This window comes from Bombina bombina, unplaced genomic scaffold, assembly GCF_027579735.1.
Source record: "Bombina bombina isolate aBomBom1 unplaced genomic scaffold, aBomBom1.pri scaffold_808, whole genome shotgun sequence".
NCBI classification, from domain to species: Eukaryota; Metazoa; Chordata; class Amphibia; order Anura; family Bombinatoridae; genus Bombina; species Bombina bombina.
In genome coordinates this window covers 43,682-61,053 of record NW_026511680.1, presented here as the reverse complement: position 1 = coordinate 61,053, position 17,372 = coordinate 43,682, and the positions used below count along the sequence as shown (strand labels likewise).

The following is a 17,372-nucleotide window of genomic DNA, read 5'->3' as shown; positions in this document are numbered from 1 at the left end:
GGACGGAGAACTTCATTCTGTGGGTGACGGTTCTGATCCAAACAGACTGGATTCAGATATTTCAAATTTTAAATTTAAACTGGAAAACCTCCGTGTATTACTAGGGGAGGTGTTAGCGGCTCTGAATGATTGTAACACAGTTGCAATACCAGAGAAAATGTGTAGGTTGGATAAATATTTTGCGGTACCGACGAGTACTGAGGTTTTTCCTATACCTAAGAGACTTACTGAAATTGTTACTAAGGAGTGGGATAGACCCGGTGTGCCGTTCTCACCCCCTCCGATATTTAGAAAAATGTTTCCAATAGACGCCACCACAAGGGACTTATGGCAAACGGTCCCTAAGGTGGAGGGAGCAGTTTCTACCTTAGCTAAGCGTACCACTATCCCGGTGGAGGATAGCTGTGCTTTTTCAGATCCAATGGATAAAAAGTTAGAGGGTTACCTTAAGAAAATGTTTGTTCAACAAGGTTTTATATTGCAACCCCTTGCATGCATTGCGCCGATCACGGCTGCAGCGGCATTCTGGATTGAGTCTCTGGAAGAGAACATTGGTTCAGCTACTCTGGACGACATTACGGACAGGCTTAGAGTCCTTAAACTAGCTAATTCATTCATTTCGGAGGCCGTAGTACATCTTACTAAACTTACGGCAAAGAATTCAGGATTCGCCATTCAGGCACGCAGGGCGCTGTGGCTAAAATCCTGGTCAGCTGATGTTACTTCTAAGTCTAAATTGCTTAATATACCTTTCAAAGGGCAGACCTTATTCGGGCCCGGGTTGAAAGAGATTATCGCTGACATTACAGGAGGTAAAGGCCATGCCCTGCCTCAGGACAAAGCCAAAGCCAAGACTAGACAGTCTAATTTTCGTTCCTTTCGTAATTTCAAAGCAGGAGCAGCATCAACTTCCTCTGCACCAAGACAGGAAGGAGCTGTTGCTCGCTACAGACAAGGCTGGAAACCTAACCAGTCCTGGAACAAGGGCAAGCAGACTAGGAAACCTGCTGCTGCCCCTAAAACAGCATGAATTGAAGGCCCCCGATCCGGGATCGGATCTAGTGGGGGGCAGACTTTCTCTCTTCGCCCAGGCTTGGGCAAGAGATGTTCAGGATCCCTGGGCGCTAGAGATAATATCTCAGGGATACCTTCTGGACTTCAAATACTCTCCTCCAAGAGAGAGATTTCATCTGTCAAGATTGTCAACAATCCAGACAAAGAAAGAGGCGTTTCTACGCTGCGTACAAGAGCTCTTGTTAATGGGAGTAATCCATCCAGTTCCACGATCGGAACAGGGACAGGGGTTTTACTCAAATCTGTTTGTGGTTCCCAAAAAAGAGGTAACTTTCAGACCAATCCTGGACTTAAAGATCCTAAACAAATTCCTAAGAGTTCCATCGTTCAAGATGGAGACTATTCGGACAATTTTACCTATGATCCAAGAGGGTCAGTACATGACCACTGTAGATTTAAAAGATGCTTACCTTCACATACCGATTCACAAAGATCATTATCGGTACCTAAGGTTTGCCTTCCTAGACAGGCATTACCAGTTTGTGGCTCTTCCATTCGGATTGGCTACAGCTCCAAGAATCTTCACAAAGGTTCTGGGTGCTCTTCTGGCGGTACTAAGACCGCGGGGAATCTCAGTAGCTCCATACCTAGACGACATTCTGATACAAGCTTCAAACTTTCAAACTGCCAAGTCTCATACAGAGTTAGTGCTGGCATTTCTAAGGTCACATGGATGGAAGGTGAACGAAAAGAAAAGTTCACTCGTTCCACTCACAAGAGTTCCCTTCCTGGGGACTCTTATAGATTCTGTAGAAATGAAGATTTACCTGACAGAGGACAGGCTAACAAGACTTCAAAGTGCTTGCCGCACCCTTCATTCCATTCAACACCCGTCAGTGGCTCAATGCATGGAGGTAATCGGCTTAATGGTAGCGGCAATGGACATAGTACCCTTTGCACGCTTACACCTCAGACCACTGCAACTGTGCATGCTAAGTCAGTGGAATGGGGATTACTCAGACTTATCCCCTTCTCTGAATCTGGATCAAGAGACCAGAAATTCTCTTCTATGGTGGCTTTCTCGGCCACATCTGTCCAGGGGGATGCCATTCAGCAGACCAGACTGGACAATTGTAACAACAGACGCCAGCCTTCTAGGTTGGGGTGCCGTCTGGAATTCTCTGAAGGCTCAGGGACAATGGAGTCAGGAGGAGAGTCTCCTGCCAATAAACATTCTGGAATTGAGAGCAGTTCTCAATGCCCTCCTGGCTTGGCCCCAGTTGACAACTCGGGGGTTCATCAGGTTTCAGTCGGACAACATCACGACTGTAGCTTACATCAACCATCAGGGAGGGACAAGAAGCTCCCTAGCTATGATGGAAGTATCAAAGATAATTCGCTGGGCAGAGTCTCACTCTTGCCACCTGTCAGCAATCCACATCCCGGGAGTGGAGAACTGGGAGGCGGATTTCTTAAGTCGTCAGACTTTTCATCCGGGGGAGTGGGAACTTCATCCGGAGGTCTTTGCCCAAATTCTTCGACGTTGGGGCAAACCAGAGATAGATCTCATGGCGTCTCGACAGAACGCCAAGCTTCCTCATTACGGGTCCAGATCCAGGGATCCAGGAGCAGTCCTGATAGATGCTCTGACAGCACCTTGGGACTTCAGGGTGGCTTACGTGTTTCCACCCTTCCCGTTGCTTCCTCGATTGATTGCCAGAATCAAACAAGAGAGAGCATCAGTGATTCTAATAGCACCTGCGTGGCCACGCAGGACTTGGTATGCAGACCTGGTGGACATGTCATCCTGTCCACCTTGGTCTCTACCTCTGAAACAGGACCTTCTGATACAGGGTCCCTTCAAACATCAAAATCTAACTTCTCTGAAGCTGACTGCTTGGAAATTGAACGCTTGATTTTATCAAGACGTGGATTTTCTGAGTCAGTTATTGATACCTTAATACAGGCTAGGAAACCTGTTACCAGAAAGATTTACCATAAGATATGGCGTAAATACCTATATTGGTGTGAATCCAAGGGTTACTCTTGGAGTAAGGTTAGGATTCCTAGGATATTGTCTTTTCTACAAGAAGGTTTAGAAAAGGGTTTATCTGCTAGTTCATTAAAGGGACAGATCTCAGCTCTGTCCATTCTGTTACACAAACGTCTGTCAGAAGTTCCTGACGTCCAGGCTTTTTGTCAGGCTTTGGCCAGAATTAAGCCTGTGTTTAAAACTGTTGCTCCACCATGGAGTTTAAACCTTGTTCTTAATGTTTTACAGGGCGTTCCGTTTGAACCCCTTCATTCCATTGATATAAAGTTGTTATCTTGGAAAGTTCTATTTTTAATGGCTATTTCCTCGGCTCGAAGAGTCTCTGAATTATCAGCCTTACATTGTGATTCTCCTTATTTGATTTTTCATTCGGATAAGGTAGTCCTGCGTACTAAACCTGGGTTCTTACCTAAGGTAGTTACTAACAGGAATATCAATCAAGAGATTGTTGTTCCTTCTTTATGCCCAAATCCTTCTTCAAAGAAGGAACGTCTACTGCACAACCTGGATGTAGTCCGTGCTCTAAAATTTTACTTACAGGCAACTAAGGAATTTCGACAAACGTCTTCTCTGTTTGTCATTTACTCTGGGCAGAGGAGAGGTCAAAAAGCTTCCGCTACCTCTCTTTCTTTTTGGCTTCGTAGCATAATTCGTTTAGCTTATGAGACTGCTGGACAGCAGCCTCCTGAAAGAATTACAGCTCATTCTACTAGAGCTGTGGCTTCCACTTGGGCCTTCAAGAATGAGGCCTCTGTTGAACAGATTTGCAAGGCTGCAACTTGGTCTTCGCTTCATACTTTTTACAAATTTTACAAATTTGACACTTTTGCTTCATCGGAGGCTATTTTTGGGAGAAAGGTTCTTCAGGCAGTGGTTCCTTCTGTATAAAGAGCCTGCCTATCCCTCCCGTCATCCGTGTACTTTTGCTTTGGTATTGGTATCCCAGAAGTAATGATGACCCGTGGACTGATCACACTTAACAGAAGAAAACATAATTTATGCTTACCTGATAAATTCCTTTCTTCTGTAGTGTGATCAGTCCACGGCCCGCCCTGTTTTTAAGGCAGGTAAATATTTTTTCATTTATACTCCAGTCACCACTTCACCCTTGGCTTTTCCTTTCTCGTTGGTCCTTGGTCGAATGACTGGGAGTGACGTAGAGGGGAGGAGCTATATGCAGCTCTGCTGGGTGAATCCTCTTGCACTTCCTGTTGGGGAGGAGTAATATCCCAGAAGTAATGATGACCCGTGGACTGATCACACTACAGAAGAAAGGAATTTATCAGGTAAGCATAAATTGTTTTTTACAGTATTTCTCTATTTATTTTTAATGCTATATATTGTAATTTTGATTAGAGTATTTTTAAAGGCCCGTTAATGATCAGTGGAGTCTTTTACCACAGTGTTATCTTTAACTGCAATTTTAGTTAATTACTTTGAATATATTTCTCTATTCACGTTCATTGTTTTTTTCACAGGTTAAAATTGGAAATAACACTGCTGAAGGCATGGGCACAAACAAAAAAGTGGCTAAGCGCAACGCTGCTGAAAACATGTTGGAGATTTTAGGTTTTAGGAATCCTCCACTGCCTACAAAGCCTGCACTAAAAACTGAAGAAAAGGTTAATTTTATTATTTTTTTATTATATACTGTACATATTATAATCATTGTGTAGTCCAGTGCAAGAATGGGTAAGAGATGCTTTAATTTACAAAAAGTTGTTTTTTTTTCTCTTTCAGGCGCCTGTGAAGAAACCAGGCGATGGAAGAAAAGTTACATTTTTTGAGCCTGGCTCAGGAGAAGATTCTGGTAACAGTAAGTTTATGCCACTACATACAATTTATTTTGTCAATAAACTGGATTATTTAACCTGATATATAAAAGACAAAACATTACTTAAAGGAGGTGTGAAGTTGGACCTGTGTGAGAGAAGACAAACTTGTAATGTTAACTGACCAGGCAGTTGCTCTATATTTCTTTCATGTAATTAGCAAGAGTCCATGAGCTAGTGACGTATGGTATATACATTCCTACCAGGAGGGGCAGAGTTTCCCAAACCTCAAAATGCCTATAAATACACCCCTCACCACACCCACAATTCAGTTTTACAAACTTTGCCTCCGATGGAGGTGGTGAAGTAAGTTTGTGCTAGATTCTACGTTGATATGCGCTCCGCAGCAAGTTGGAGCCCGGTTTTCCTCTCAGCGTGCAGTGAATGTCAGAGGGATGTGAGGAGAGTATTGCCTATTTGAATGCAGTGATCTCCTTCTACGGGGGTCTATTTCATAGGTTCTCTGTTATCGGTCGTAGAGATTCATCTCTTACCTCCCTTTTCAGATCGACGATATACTCTTTTATATATACCATTACCTCTGCTGATTCTCGTTTCAGTACTGGTTTGGCTTTCTACAAACATGTAGATGAGTGTCCTGGGGTAAGTAAATCTTATTTTCTGTGACACTCTAAGCTATGGTTGGGCACTTTGTTTATAAAGTTCTAAATATATGTATTCAAACATTTATTTGCCTTGACTCAGAATGTTCAACTTTCCTAATTTTTCAGACAGTCAGTTTCATATTTGGGATAATGCATTTGATTTAATCACTTTTTCTTACCTTCAAAAATTTGACTTTTTTCCCTGTGGGCTGTTAGGCTCGCGGGGGCTGAAAATGCTTCATTTTATTGCGTCATTCTTGGCGCTGACTTTTTTGGCGCAAAAATTCTTTTCCGTTTCCGGCGTCATACGTGTCGCCGGAAGTTGCGTCATTTTTTGACGTTATTTTGCGTTCCGGATGTGGCGTCATTTTTGGCGCCAAAAAGCATTTAGGCGCCAAATAATGTGGGCGTCTTATTTGGCGCTAAAAAATATGGGCGTCGCTTTTGTCTCCACATTATTTAAGTCTCATTTTTCATTGCTTCTGGTTGCTAGAAGCTTGTTCTTTGGCATTTTTTCCCATTCCTGAAACTGTCATTTAAGGAATTTGATCAATTTTGCTTTATATGTTGTTTTTTCTCTTACATATTGCAAGATGTCTCACGTTGCATCTGAGTCAGAAGATACTACAGGAAAATCGCTGTCTAGTGCTGGATCTACCAAAGCTAAGTGTATCTGCTGTAAACTTTTGGTAGCTATTCCTCCAGCTGTTGTTTGTATTGATTGTCATGACAAACTTGTTAATGCAGATAATATTTCCTTTAGTAAAGTACCATTGCCTGTTGCAGTTCCTTCAACATCTAAGGTGCAGAATGTTCCTGATAACATAAGAGATTTTGTTTCTGAATCCATAAAGAAGGCTATGTCTGTTATTTCTCCTTCTAGTAAACGTAAAAAATCTTTTAAAACTTCTCTCCCTACAGATGAATTTTTAAATGAACATCATCATTCTGATTCTGATGACTCTTCTGGTTCAGAGGATTCTGTCTCAGAGGTTGATGCTGATAAATCTTCATATTTATTTAAAATGGAATTTATTCGTTCTTTACTTAAAGAAGTTCTAATTGCTTTAGAAATAGAGGATTCTGGTCCTCTTGATACTAATTCTAAACGTTTGGATAAGGTATTTAAATCTCCTGTGGTTATTCCAGAAGTTTTTCCTGTTCCTAATGCTATTTCTGCAGTAATTTCCAAAGAATGGGATAAATTGGGTAATTCATTTACTCCTTCTAAACGTTTTAAGCAATTATATCCTGTGCCGTCTGACAGATTAGAATTTTGGGACAAAATCCCTAAAGTTGATGGGGCTATTTCTACCCTTGTTAAACGTACTACTATTCCTACGTCAGATGGTACTTCGTTTAAGGATCCTTTAGATAGGAAAATTGAATCCTTTCTAAGAAAAGCTTATGTGTTCAGGTAATCTTCTTAGACCTGCTATATCTTTGGCTGATGTTGCTGCAGCTTCAACTTTTTGGTTGGAAACCTTAGCGCAACAAGTAACACATCATGATTCTCATGATATTATTATTCTTCTTCAGCATGCTAATAATTTTATCTCTGATGCCATCTTTGATATTATCAGGGTTGATGTCAGGTTTATGTCTCTAGCTATTTTAGCTAGAAGAGCTTTATGGCTTAAGACTTGGAATGCTGATATGGCTTCTAAATCAACTCTACTTTCCATTTCTTTCCAGGGTAACAAATTATTTGGTTCTCAGTTGGATTCTATTATTTCAACTGTTACTGGTGGGAAAGGAACTTTTTTACCACAGGATAAAAAATCTAAGGGTAAAAACAGAGCTAATAATCGTTTTCGTTCCTTTCGTTTCAACAAAGAACAAAAACCTGATCCTTCATCCTCAGGAGCAGTTTCAGTTTGGAAACCATTTCCAATCTGGAATAAATCCAAGCCTGCCAGAAAGGCAAAGCCTGCTTCTAAGTCCACAATAAGGTGCGGCCCTCATTCCAGCTCAGCTGGTAGGGGGCAGGTTACGTTTTTTCAAAGAAATTTGGATCAATTCTGTTCACAATCTTTGGATTCAGAACATTGTTTCAGAAGGGTACAGAATTGGTTTCAAGATGAGACCTCCTGCAAAGAGATTTTTTCTTTCCCGTGTCCCAGTAAATCCAGTAAAAGCTCAAGCATTTCTGAATTGTGTTTCAGATCTAGAGTTGACTGGAGTAATTATGCCAGTTCCAGTTCAGGAACAGGGGATGGGGTTTTATTCAAATCTCTTCATTGTACCAAAGAAGGAGAATTCCTTCAGACCAGTTCTGGATCTAAAAATATTGGATCTAAAAATATTGAATCGTTATGTAAGGATACCAACGTTCAAGATGGTAACTGTAAGGACTATCTTGCCTTTTGTTCAGCAAGGGAATTATATGTCCACAATAGATTTACAGGATGCATATCTGCATATTCCGATTCATCCGGATCATTATCGGTTCCTGAGATTCTCTTTTCTGGACAAGCATTACCAGTTTGTGGCTCTGCCGTTTGGCCTTGCTACAGCTCCAAGAATTTTTACAAAGGTTCTCGGTGCCCTTCTGTCTGTAATCAGAGAACAGGGAATTGTGGTATTTCCTTATTTGGACGATATCTTGGTACTTGCTCAGTCTTTACATTTAAACGATAAAAGTGTATATCCTGCGCAGATAACAGAAGGGAAAGGGGATATGGAATACCTCTGGCTCTCCTCAGCGGGTCCCTAGTGTACCCAATATGAAAGTAGAAAATAGATGGGGGTGGAGGTGAGCGCCAAAAAAGGCTGAGGTAGGGAATGGGGACACCTGTTAGACTGATAGAGCGGTGTCCACAATGTAGGTTCTCTTGTTGACGTTGGTGGAATCGATGTACAAATAGTATAATAACTATAAATTTGTTGTAAACTTTAAGAATGTATATCAATGTTTAATCCACACAAAAATGTTAAAATATCTCAGATCTACTTAAAAACATACACAATCCTAAAAATAGAAATAAAAATAACAATCATATAAAATCATGGATCCATGTTACAATAAAATAAATGCAAAAAATGGGAATGCACAATAAAAACCTTTTTGCAATAATTGATCTTATAGACCAAGTATCCTAATTAGGCCACGTGTCCTAATTGGAGTAGTTTATTTAGAAACAGTCCAGCACTTATTAATAGGCAGCTTAGATTTATTCTCACATTAGTCTCTGTGTGGTAGTGTAACCTATCGAAACCGGAAGTATTAGACAATCACGATACCGGAAAACAACAGAAACCGGAAGTGCTATGACATAGCGAAACCGGAAGTGCTAATATGCGCTAACCGGAAGTATAAATATGTGCCGAACAGAGGTAATAAAGAGAAAGAATGAAAGTAAAGGCAGCTTTAGCTAAAAGATAAAGTAGTCGCCATATGATATACAAAGGGAGTTAGGTCAATACCTAAATAGATAGCTATCGAAGTATGATAGCATCACTAACCCACAGGATATGAGCCAACATTAGAAAAACCGGAAGTAAACACGACAAACACTAGCGAAACCGGAAGTGTAGGTGGAATACAAATTTATCATACTTAGGATGCCAACTAAGGGCACATAGACAAAGCAAATAGCCCAAATTGAAATGGCCCCAAGAACACAATAATAGTTAAGACTCATAAATTAATATTTTGATCTTTTAAGAGTACATTTTAAAACTAAACTTTTGCCCATACCCACAATGCACCTAACAGGAAGGGGGCGTGGCCTACTAGCTTTTTGGCGCCCAAACATTAGCAACAGCTCCTATAAATTCTCTCAGCTTACTCACAATGTTAGTCTTGATAAAGGCCAGGAGTACATGGCCGAAACGCGTCGACTGATTTGAGTAAGCATAATACTGATATACCCACTTAACAGTTTGTATATATTATAGTATTGTTTGTTTTCTTTACAGGTTTTTGCACAATGTTATTTGGTTTTTGATTGGATCATACTGAGCTACAACTTCATTGCACAGAAATCACTATATCACATTGGACACTTTTTTAATCACCTTGAATACTCACTTTTTGCCACATAAACTGGAGGATTCTCACATTTTTTGCAAGGTTACACATTTTTTCTACATTTTTCTACATTTTTTTCTACATTTTTTCTACATTTTTTCCCCTTTTTTTCACATTAAGTGATCACACATTTTTGGATTTTCCATTTTCTCACCATTTCAGGCACAGGACACACACTGCTTTGGAATTATTTCAGAATTGGTCACGGACAGAGACACTAATTTTTTTTTTTTTTTTTTTTTTTTTTTTTGCCATATTGTGATTTAATTGGACAAATATAACCATAAGAACATTTACCACCATCTGGACTGTTTCTAAATAAACTACTCCAATTAGGACACGTGGCCTAATTAGGATACTTGGTCTATAAGATCAATTATTGCAAAAAGGTTTTTATTGTGCATTCCCATTTTTTGCATTTATTTTATTGTAACATGGATCCATGATTTTATATGATTGTTATTTTTATTTCTATTTTTAGGACTGTGTATGTTTTTAAGTAGATCTGAGATATTTTAACATTTTTGTGTGGATTAAACATTGATATACATTCTTAAAGTTTACAACTAATTTATAGTTATTATACTATTTGTACATCGATTCCACCAACGTCAACAAGAGAACCTACATTGTGGACACCGCTCTATCAGTCTAACAGGTGTCCCCATTCCCTACCTCAGCCTTTTTTGGCGCTCACCTCCACCCCCATCTATTTTCAGTCTTTACATTTAGCAGAATTTCATACGAATCGACTTGTGTCGTTTCTTCAAGATCATGGTTGGAGGATCAATTTACCAAAAAGTTCATTGATTCCTCAGACAAGGGTAACCTTTCTGGGTTTCCAAATAGATTCAGTGTCCATGACTCTGTCTTTAACAGACAAGAGGCGTCTAAAACTGATGGCAGCTTGTCGAAACCTTGAGTCACAATCATTCCCTTCGGTAGCCTTATGCATGGAAATTCTAGGTCTTATGACTGCTGCATCGGACGCGATCCCCTTTGCTCGTTTTCACATGCGACCTCTTCAGCTTTGTATGCTGAATCAATGGTGCAAGGATTACACAAAGATATCTCAATTAATATCTTTAAAACCGATTGTTCGACACTCTCTAACGTGGTGGACAGATCACCATCGTTTAATTCAGGGGGCTTCTTTTGTGCTTCCGACCTGGACTGTAATTTCAACAGATGCAAGTCTCTCAGGTTGGGGAGTTGTGTGGGGATCTCTGACGGCACAAGGAGTTTGGGAATCTCAGGAGGTGAGATTACCGATCAATATTTTGGAACTCCGTGCAATTTTCAGAGCTCTTCAGTTTTGGCCTCTTCTGAAGAGAGAATCGTTCATTTGTTTTCAGACAGACAATGTCACAACTGTGGCATACATCAATCATCAAGGAGGAACTCACAGTCCTCTGGCTATGAAAGAAGTATCTCGTATTTTGGTTTGGGCGGAATCCAGCTCCTGTCTAATCTCTGCGGTTCATATCCCAGGTGTAGACAATTGGGAAGCGGATTATCTCAGTCGCCAAACGTTGCATCCGGGCGAATGGTCTCTTCACCCAGAGGTATTTCTTCAGATCGTTCAAATGTGGGAACTTCCAGAAATAGATTTGATGGCGTCCCATCTAAACAAGAAACTTCCCAGGTATCTGTCCAGATCCCGGGATCCTCAGGCGGAGGCAGTGGATGCATTATCACTTCCTTGGAAGTATCATCCTGCCTATATCTTTCCGCCTCTAGTTCTTCTTCCAAGAGTAATCTCCAAGATTCTGAAGGAATGCTCGTTTGTTCTGCTGATAGCTCCGGCATGGCCTCACAGGTTTTGGTATGCGGATCTTGTCCGGATGGCCTCTTGCCAACCGTGGACTCTTCCGTTAAGACCAGACCTTCTGTCACAAGGTCCTTTTTTCCATCAGGATCTGAAATCCTTAAATTTAAAGGTATGGAGATTGAACGCTTGATTCTTCGTCAAAGAGGTTTCTCTGACGCTGTGATTAATACTATGTTACAGGCTCGTAAATCTGTATCTAGAGAGATATATTATAGAGTCTGGAAGACTTATATTTCTTGGTGTATTTCTCATCATTTTTCTTGGCATTCTTTTAGAATTCCGAGAATTTTACAGTTTCTTCAGGATGGTTTAGATAAAGGTTTATCCGCAAGTTCTTTGAAAGGACAAATCTCTGCTCTTTCTGTTCTTTTTCACAGAAAGATTGCTATTCTTCCTGATATTCATTGTTTTGTACAAGCTTTGGTTCGTATAAAACCTGTCATTAAGTCAATTTCTCCTCCTTGGAGTTTGAATTTGGTTCTGGGGGCTCTTCAAGCTCCTCCGTTTGAACCTATGCATTCATTGGACATTAAATTACTTTCTTGGAAAGTTTTGTTCCTTTTGGCCATCTCTTCTGCCAGAAGAGTTTCTGAATTATCTGCTCTTTCTTGTGAGTCTCCTTTTCTGATTTTTCATCAGGATAAGGCGGTGTTGCGAACTTCTTTTGAATTTTTACCTAAAGTTGTGAATTCCAACAACATTAGTAGAGAAATTGTGGTTCCTTCATTATGTCCTAATCCTAAGAATTCTAAGGAGAAATCGTTGCATGCTTTGGATGTTGTTAGAGCTTTGAAATATTATGTTGAAGCTACTAAATCTTTCAGAAAGACTTTTTGTCTATTTGTTATCTTTTCCGGTTCTAGAAAAGGCCAGAAAGCTTCTGCCATTTCTTTGGCATCTTGGTTGAAATCTTTAATTCATCTTGCCTATGTTGAGTCGGGTAAAACTCCGCCTCAGAGAATTACAGCTCATTCTACTAGGTCAGTTTCTACTTCCTGGGCGTTTAGGAATGAAGCTTCGGTTGATCAGATTTGCAAAGCAGCAACTTGGTCCTCTTTGCATACTTTTACTAAATTCTACCATTTTGATGTATTTTCTGAACAGTCTTTGGTAGAAAAGTACTTCAGGCAGCGGTTTCAGTTTGAATCTTCTGCTTATGTTTTTCGTTAAACTTTATTTTGGGTGTGGATTATTTTCAGCAGGAATTGGCTGTCTTTATTTTATCCCTCCCTCTCTAGTGACTCTTGTGTGGAAAGATCCACATCTTGGGTAATCATTATCCCATACGTCACTAGCTCATGGACTCTTGCTAATTACATGAAAGAAAACATAATTTATGTAAGAACTTACCTGATGAATTCATTTCTTTCATATTAGCAAGAGTCCATGAGGCCCGCCCTTTTTTTGTGGTGGTTATGATTTTGTATAAAGCACAATTATTCCAATTCCTTATTTTATATGCTTTCGCACTTTTTTATAACCCCACTTCTTGGCTATTCGTTAAACTGAATTGTGGGTGTGGTGAGGGGTGTATTTATAGGCATTTTGAGGTTTGGGAAACTTTGCCCCTCCTGGTAGGAATGTATATCCCATACATCACTAGCTCATGGACTCTTGCTAATATGAAAGAAATGAATTTATCAGGTAAGTTCTTACATAAATTATGTTTTCTATATGTCTCCCATGATACCTAAAACTATACAAATTTACAAATATTATAGCCCTTTAAAGCTTCCCTCTCTTTTTATTACTGCCTTAAACATGAATAAATGCAGGAATAGGAGATAATACCAACTTAAAAGGTTTGCTTTCCTAGGGCTTTAGTCTGCCTTAGCAGTGCTTTTTAGGGACATGAAACTATATATAAAAGCCTCATCCTAAATCAAAAAGCCTTTTGAACTGAAACCTGTCAGCAGGGTGGGTTTGATTTAAAGGGACAGTCTAGTTAAAATGAAACGTTCATGATTCAGATAGGGCATGCAATGTTAAACTACTTTTCAATTTACTTTTTTTACATTTGCATTGTTCTCCTGGTATTTTTTGTTGAAGCTAAACCTAAGTAGGCTCATATGCTAATTTCTAAGCCCTTGAAGGCTGCTTCTTATCTCAGTGCATTTTTGACAGTTTTTCACAGCTTGACAGCACTAGTTCATGTATGCCATATATATAACATTGTGCTCACTCCCGTGGAGTCATCACTGATTTGCTAAAATGCAAGTCTGGTCTGTCAAAATAACTTGGATAAGGGGGCAGTCTTTAGAGGCTTAGATACAAGGTAATCCAGAGGTAAAACGTATATTAATATAACTGTTGGTTATGCAAAACTGGGGAATAGATAATAAAGGGATTATCTATCTTTTTAAATAAACATTTTCAAGTAGACTGTCCGTTTAAATCATGATTTCAATCGCTAGTAGTCGGATATAAATGAAATCATGTTTGTTTGTTTTTTACATAAAGGTTTCATTTTTATAATAATAATTCAGATGCTTTTTCCAGTTTTATCAGAAAATACTGATTTCGTTATACACCATTAAAAGTACATAGATCACTGAATTTTAATCAAATTATTGGTATGTGAACTATCTCCAGTTTAATAGGTTAGTTATCATTCGTTAAACTTTTGAGCTGTACTTTTTTGGAATGAGAAAAATAGTGATTACCTTAACAATTTAAATAGCTTTATTTAACTAAAATAATAACATTAATTTTTAATGCTTGCCCCTCCCTCCTCACACTTAGGTCCTTGTGCAGATCTGTTCCACTCCAAACAATCTTATATATATTGAGCTTCTTGAAAAATGGTAATAGTTGTCTGTGTACACATATTTACAGGGGAGCAATGGCGTTAAAGGGACCATAAAGTCAAAATTAAACTTTAATGATTCAGAGAGAACATGCAATGTTAAACAATTTACTTAACTAATTTTGTTTTGTTCTCTTGGTATCCGTTGTTTAAAGGCATACATAGGTAGGTTTACAAGCAATGCACTACTGTGCGCTAGCTGCTTGTCATTGGCTCACCCATTGTGTTCACCTAGCTCCCAGTAGAGCATTGCCCCCCTTCAACAAATTATATTGAGAATTAAGCAAATTTGATAAGACGTAAATCTGAAAATTGTATGCTTTATCTGACTCATGAAAAAAAAACAATTTTGGGTTTATGTCCCTTTTAATGTCTTTCTCAACTCTGCATGCTTATTTTATAACATTTTTGCTGAGAATAAGACCCGTTATTTCTGCAGACTACAAAACCAAGAATATGTGCGAGCATGACATTGTGAAAGGATTATGGTGAATTAATTTACCAAAAAAACAGAATTTATGCTTACCTGATAAATTTCTTTCTCCTACGGTGTTTCTGGTCCACGGCTTCATCCTTACTTGTGGGAATATTCTCTTCCCTAACAGGAAATGGCAAAGAGAGCACAGCAAAAGCTGCCCATATAGCCCCCCTCTGGCTCCACCCCCCAGTCATTCGACTGACGGTTAGGAGAAAAAGGAGAAACCATAGGGTGCCGTGGTGACTGTAGTGTATAGAAAGAAAAAAATTGAAACCTGACTAAAAAAGCCAGGGCGGGCCGTGGACTGGACACACCGTAGGAGAAAGAAATTTATCAGGTAAGCATAAATTCTGTTTTCTCCTACATTGGTGTGTCCGGTCCACGGCTTCATCCTTGTGGGAACCAATACCAAAGCTTTAGGACACGGATGAAGGGAGGGAACAAGTCAGGTTACCTAAACGGAAGGCACCACGGCTTGCAAAACCTTTCTCCCAAAAATAGCCTCCGAAGAAGCATAAGTATCGAATTTGTAAAATTTGGCAAAAGTGTGCAGAGAAGACCAAGTCGCTGCCTTACATATCTGATCAACAGAAGCCTCGGCCCATGTGGAAGCCACAGCTCTAGTAGAATGAGCTGTGATTCGTTCAGGAGGCTGCCGTCCGGCAGTCTCATAAGCCAATCGGATGATGCTTTTCAGCCAAAAGGAAAGAGAGGTAGCAGTAGCTTTCTGTCCTCTCCTCTTACCAGAATAAACGACAAAGATGAAGTCTGTCTGAAATCCTTTGTTGCATCTAAATAGAATTTTAAAGCACGGACCACATCTAAATTGTGTAACAAACGTTCCTTCTTCGAAACTGGATTCGGACACAGAGAAGGAACAATTATTTCCTGGTTAATATTCCTGTTGGAAACCACTTTTGGAAGAAAACCGGGTTTGGTACGCAAAACAACCTTATCTGCATGGAATACCAGATAGGGTGGATCACACTGCAAAGCAGACAATTCAGAACTCCATGGAGGAGTCATGGGTCTGTAAACAGGCTTGATTCTGACTAAGGCCTGTACAAAAGCTTGTACATCTGGCACTGCTGCCAGGCGTCTGTGTAACAAAACAGACAAAGCAGATATCTGTCCTTTTAGAGAACTCGCTGACAACCCTTTATCCAAACCCTCTTGGAGAAAGGAAAGAATCTTAGGAATTTTAATTTTACTCCAAGAGAATCCCTTGGATTCACACCAACAGATATATTTTTTCCATATTTTATGGTAAATTTTCCTAGTCACAGGTTTTCTGGCTTGGACCAGAGTATCTATAACTGAATCTGAAAACCCACGCTTAGATAAAATCAAGCGTTCAATTTCCAAGCAGTCAGCTGCAGAGAGACTAGATTTGGATGTTCGAATGGACCTTTTACTAGAAGATCCTGTCTCAAAGGTAGCTTCCATGGTGGAGCCGATGACATATTCACCAGGTCTGCATACCAAGTCCTGCGTGGCCACGCAGGAGCTATCAGAATCACCAAGGCCTTCTCCTGTTTGATCCTGGCTACGAGCCTGGGAAGGAGAGGAAACGGTGGAAACACATAAGCTAGGTTGAACGACCAAGGCGCCACTAATGCATCCACTAGTGTCGCCTTGGGATCCCTGGATCTGGACCCGTAGCGAGGAACCTTGAAGTTCTGACGAGACGCCATCAGATCCATGTCTGGAATGCCCCATAATTGAGTTAACTGGGCAAAGACCTCCGGGTGGAGTTCCCACTCCCCCGGATGGAAAGTCTCTTTAAATGTTAAACAGAGCACACTTTATTTCTCTTGTTAAGTGTGTTCAGTCCACGGGTCATCCATTACTTATGGGATATATTCTCCTTCCCAACAGGAAGTTGCAAGAGGATCACCCAAGCAGAACTGCTATATAGCTCCTCCCCTCACATGTCATATCCAGTCATTCTCTTGCAACCCTCGACAAAGAAGGAGGTCGCGAGAGGAGCTGGAGTTTTTTACTTAACTATTCTTCAATAAAAAGTTTGTTATTTTAAATGGCACCGGAGTGTGCTGTTTTTCTATCTCAGGCAGTATTTGGAAGAAGAAACTGCCTGCGTTTTTTTTTTTCTATGATCTTAGCAGGCGTAACTAAGATCCACTGGCTGTTCTCGACATTCTGAGGAGTGGGGTAACTTCGGAAAATGGGAATAGCATGCGGGGTCCTCCGCAAATGAGGTATGTGTGGTACATTATTTTCTGGGAATGGAATTGACTAAGAAAATACTGCTGTTACCGTATGATGTAAGTACAGCCTTAAATGCAGTAGTGGTAACTGGTATCAGGCTGATAAATGTATGCGCAGTCAAGTTATTTTCTAGGGACTAGAATTTGACTGAGAAAATACTGTTAAAACTGAAATAATACTTAAGCCTTATCTGCAGTGGTAGCGACTGGTAGCAGGCTTAGTGATAACTTTGCATGACATTGGAAAATGTTATTTTTTAATAAAACGTTTACTGGCATGTTATTCGTTTTTGTGAGGTACTTTGGTGATAAATCTCTTTGGGCATGATTTTTTTCCACATGGCTGACATATATTTTCTGCATGGAAACCGTTATATCAGGGCTCCCACTGTTATAGGAGTGGGAGGGACCTTGTTTTAGCGCCTTGTTGCGCAGTTATAATTCTAGCACAGTCTTCCTACTTCTTCCTCCTTGATCCAGGACGTCTCTAGA

The 17,372-nt window shown here is 40.0% G+C and overlaps 1 protein-coding gene across 1 annotated transcript in view; it reads left to right on the top strand.

Moving 5' to 3' along the window:
• LOC128643903 (double-stranded RNA-binding protein Staufen homolog 1) overlaps nt 1-17,372 on the top strand; it is a gene marked incomplete at its 3' end in the record, with an annotated part of 77,563 nt that overhangs the window by 45,709 nt on the left and 14,482 nt on the right. The window contains exons 6-7 of the mRNA XM_053696674.1: nt 4,546-4,689; nt 4,808-4,883. Coding sequence (XP_053552649.1) covers nt 4,546-4,689; nt 4,808-4,883 — 220 coding nt within the window. The remainder of the gene's footprint in view (nt 1-4,545; nt 4,690-4,807; nt 4,884-17,372) is intronic.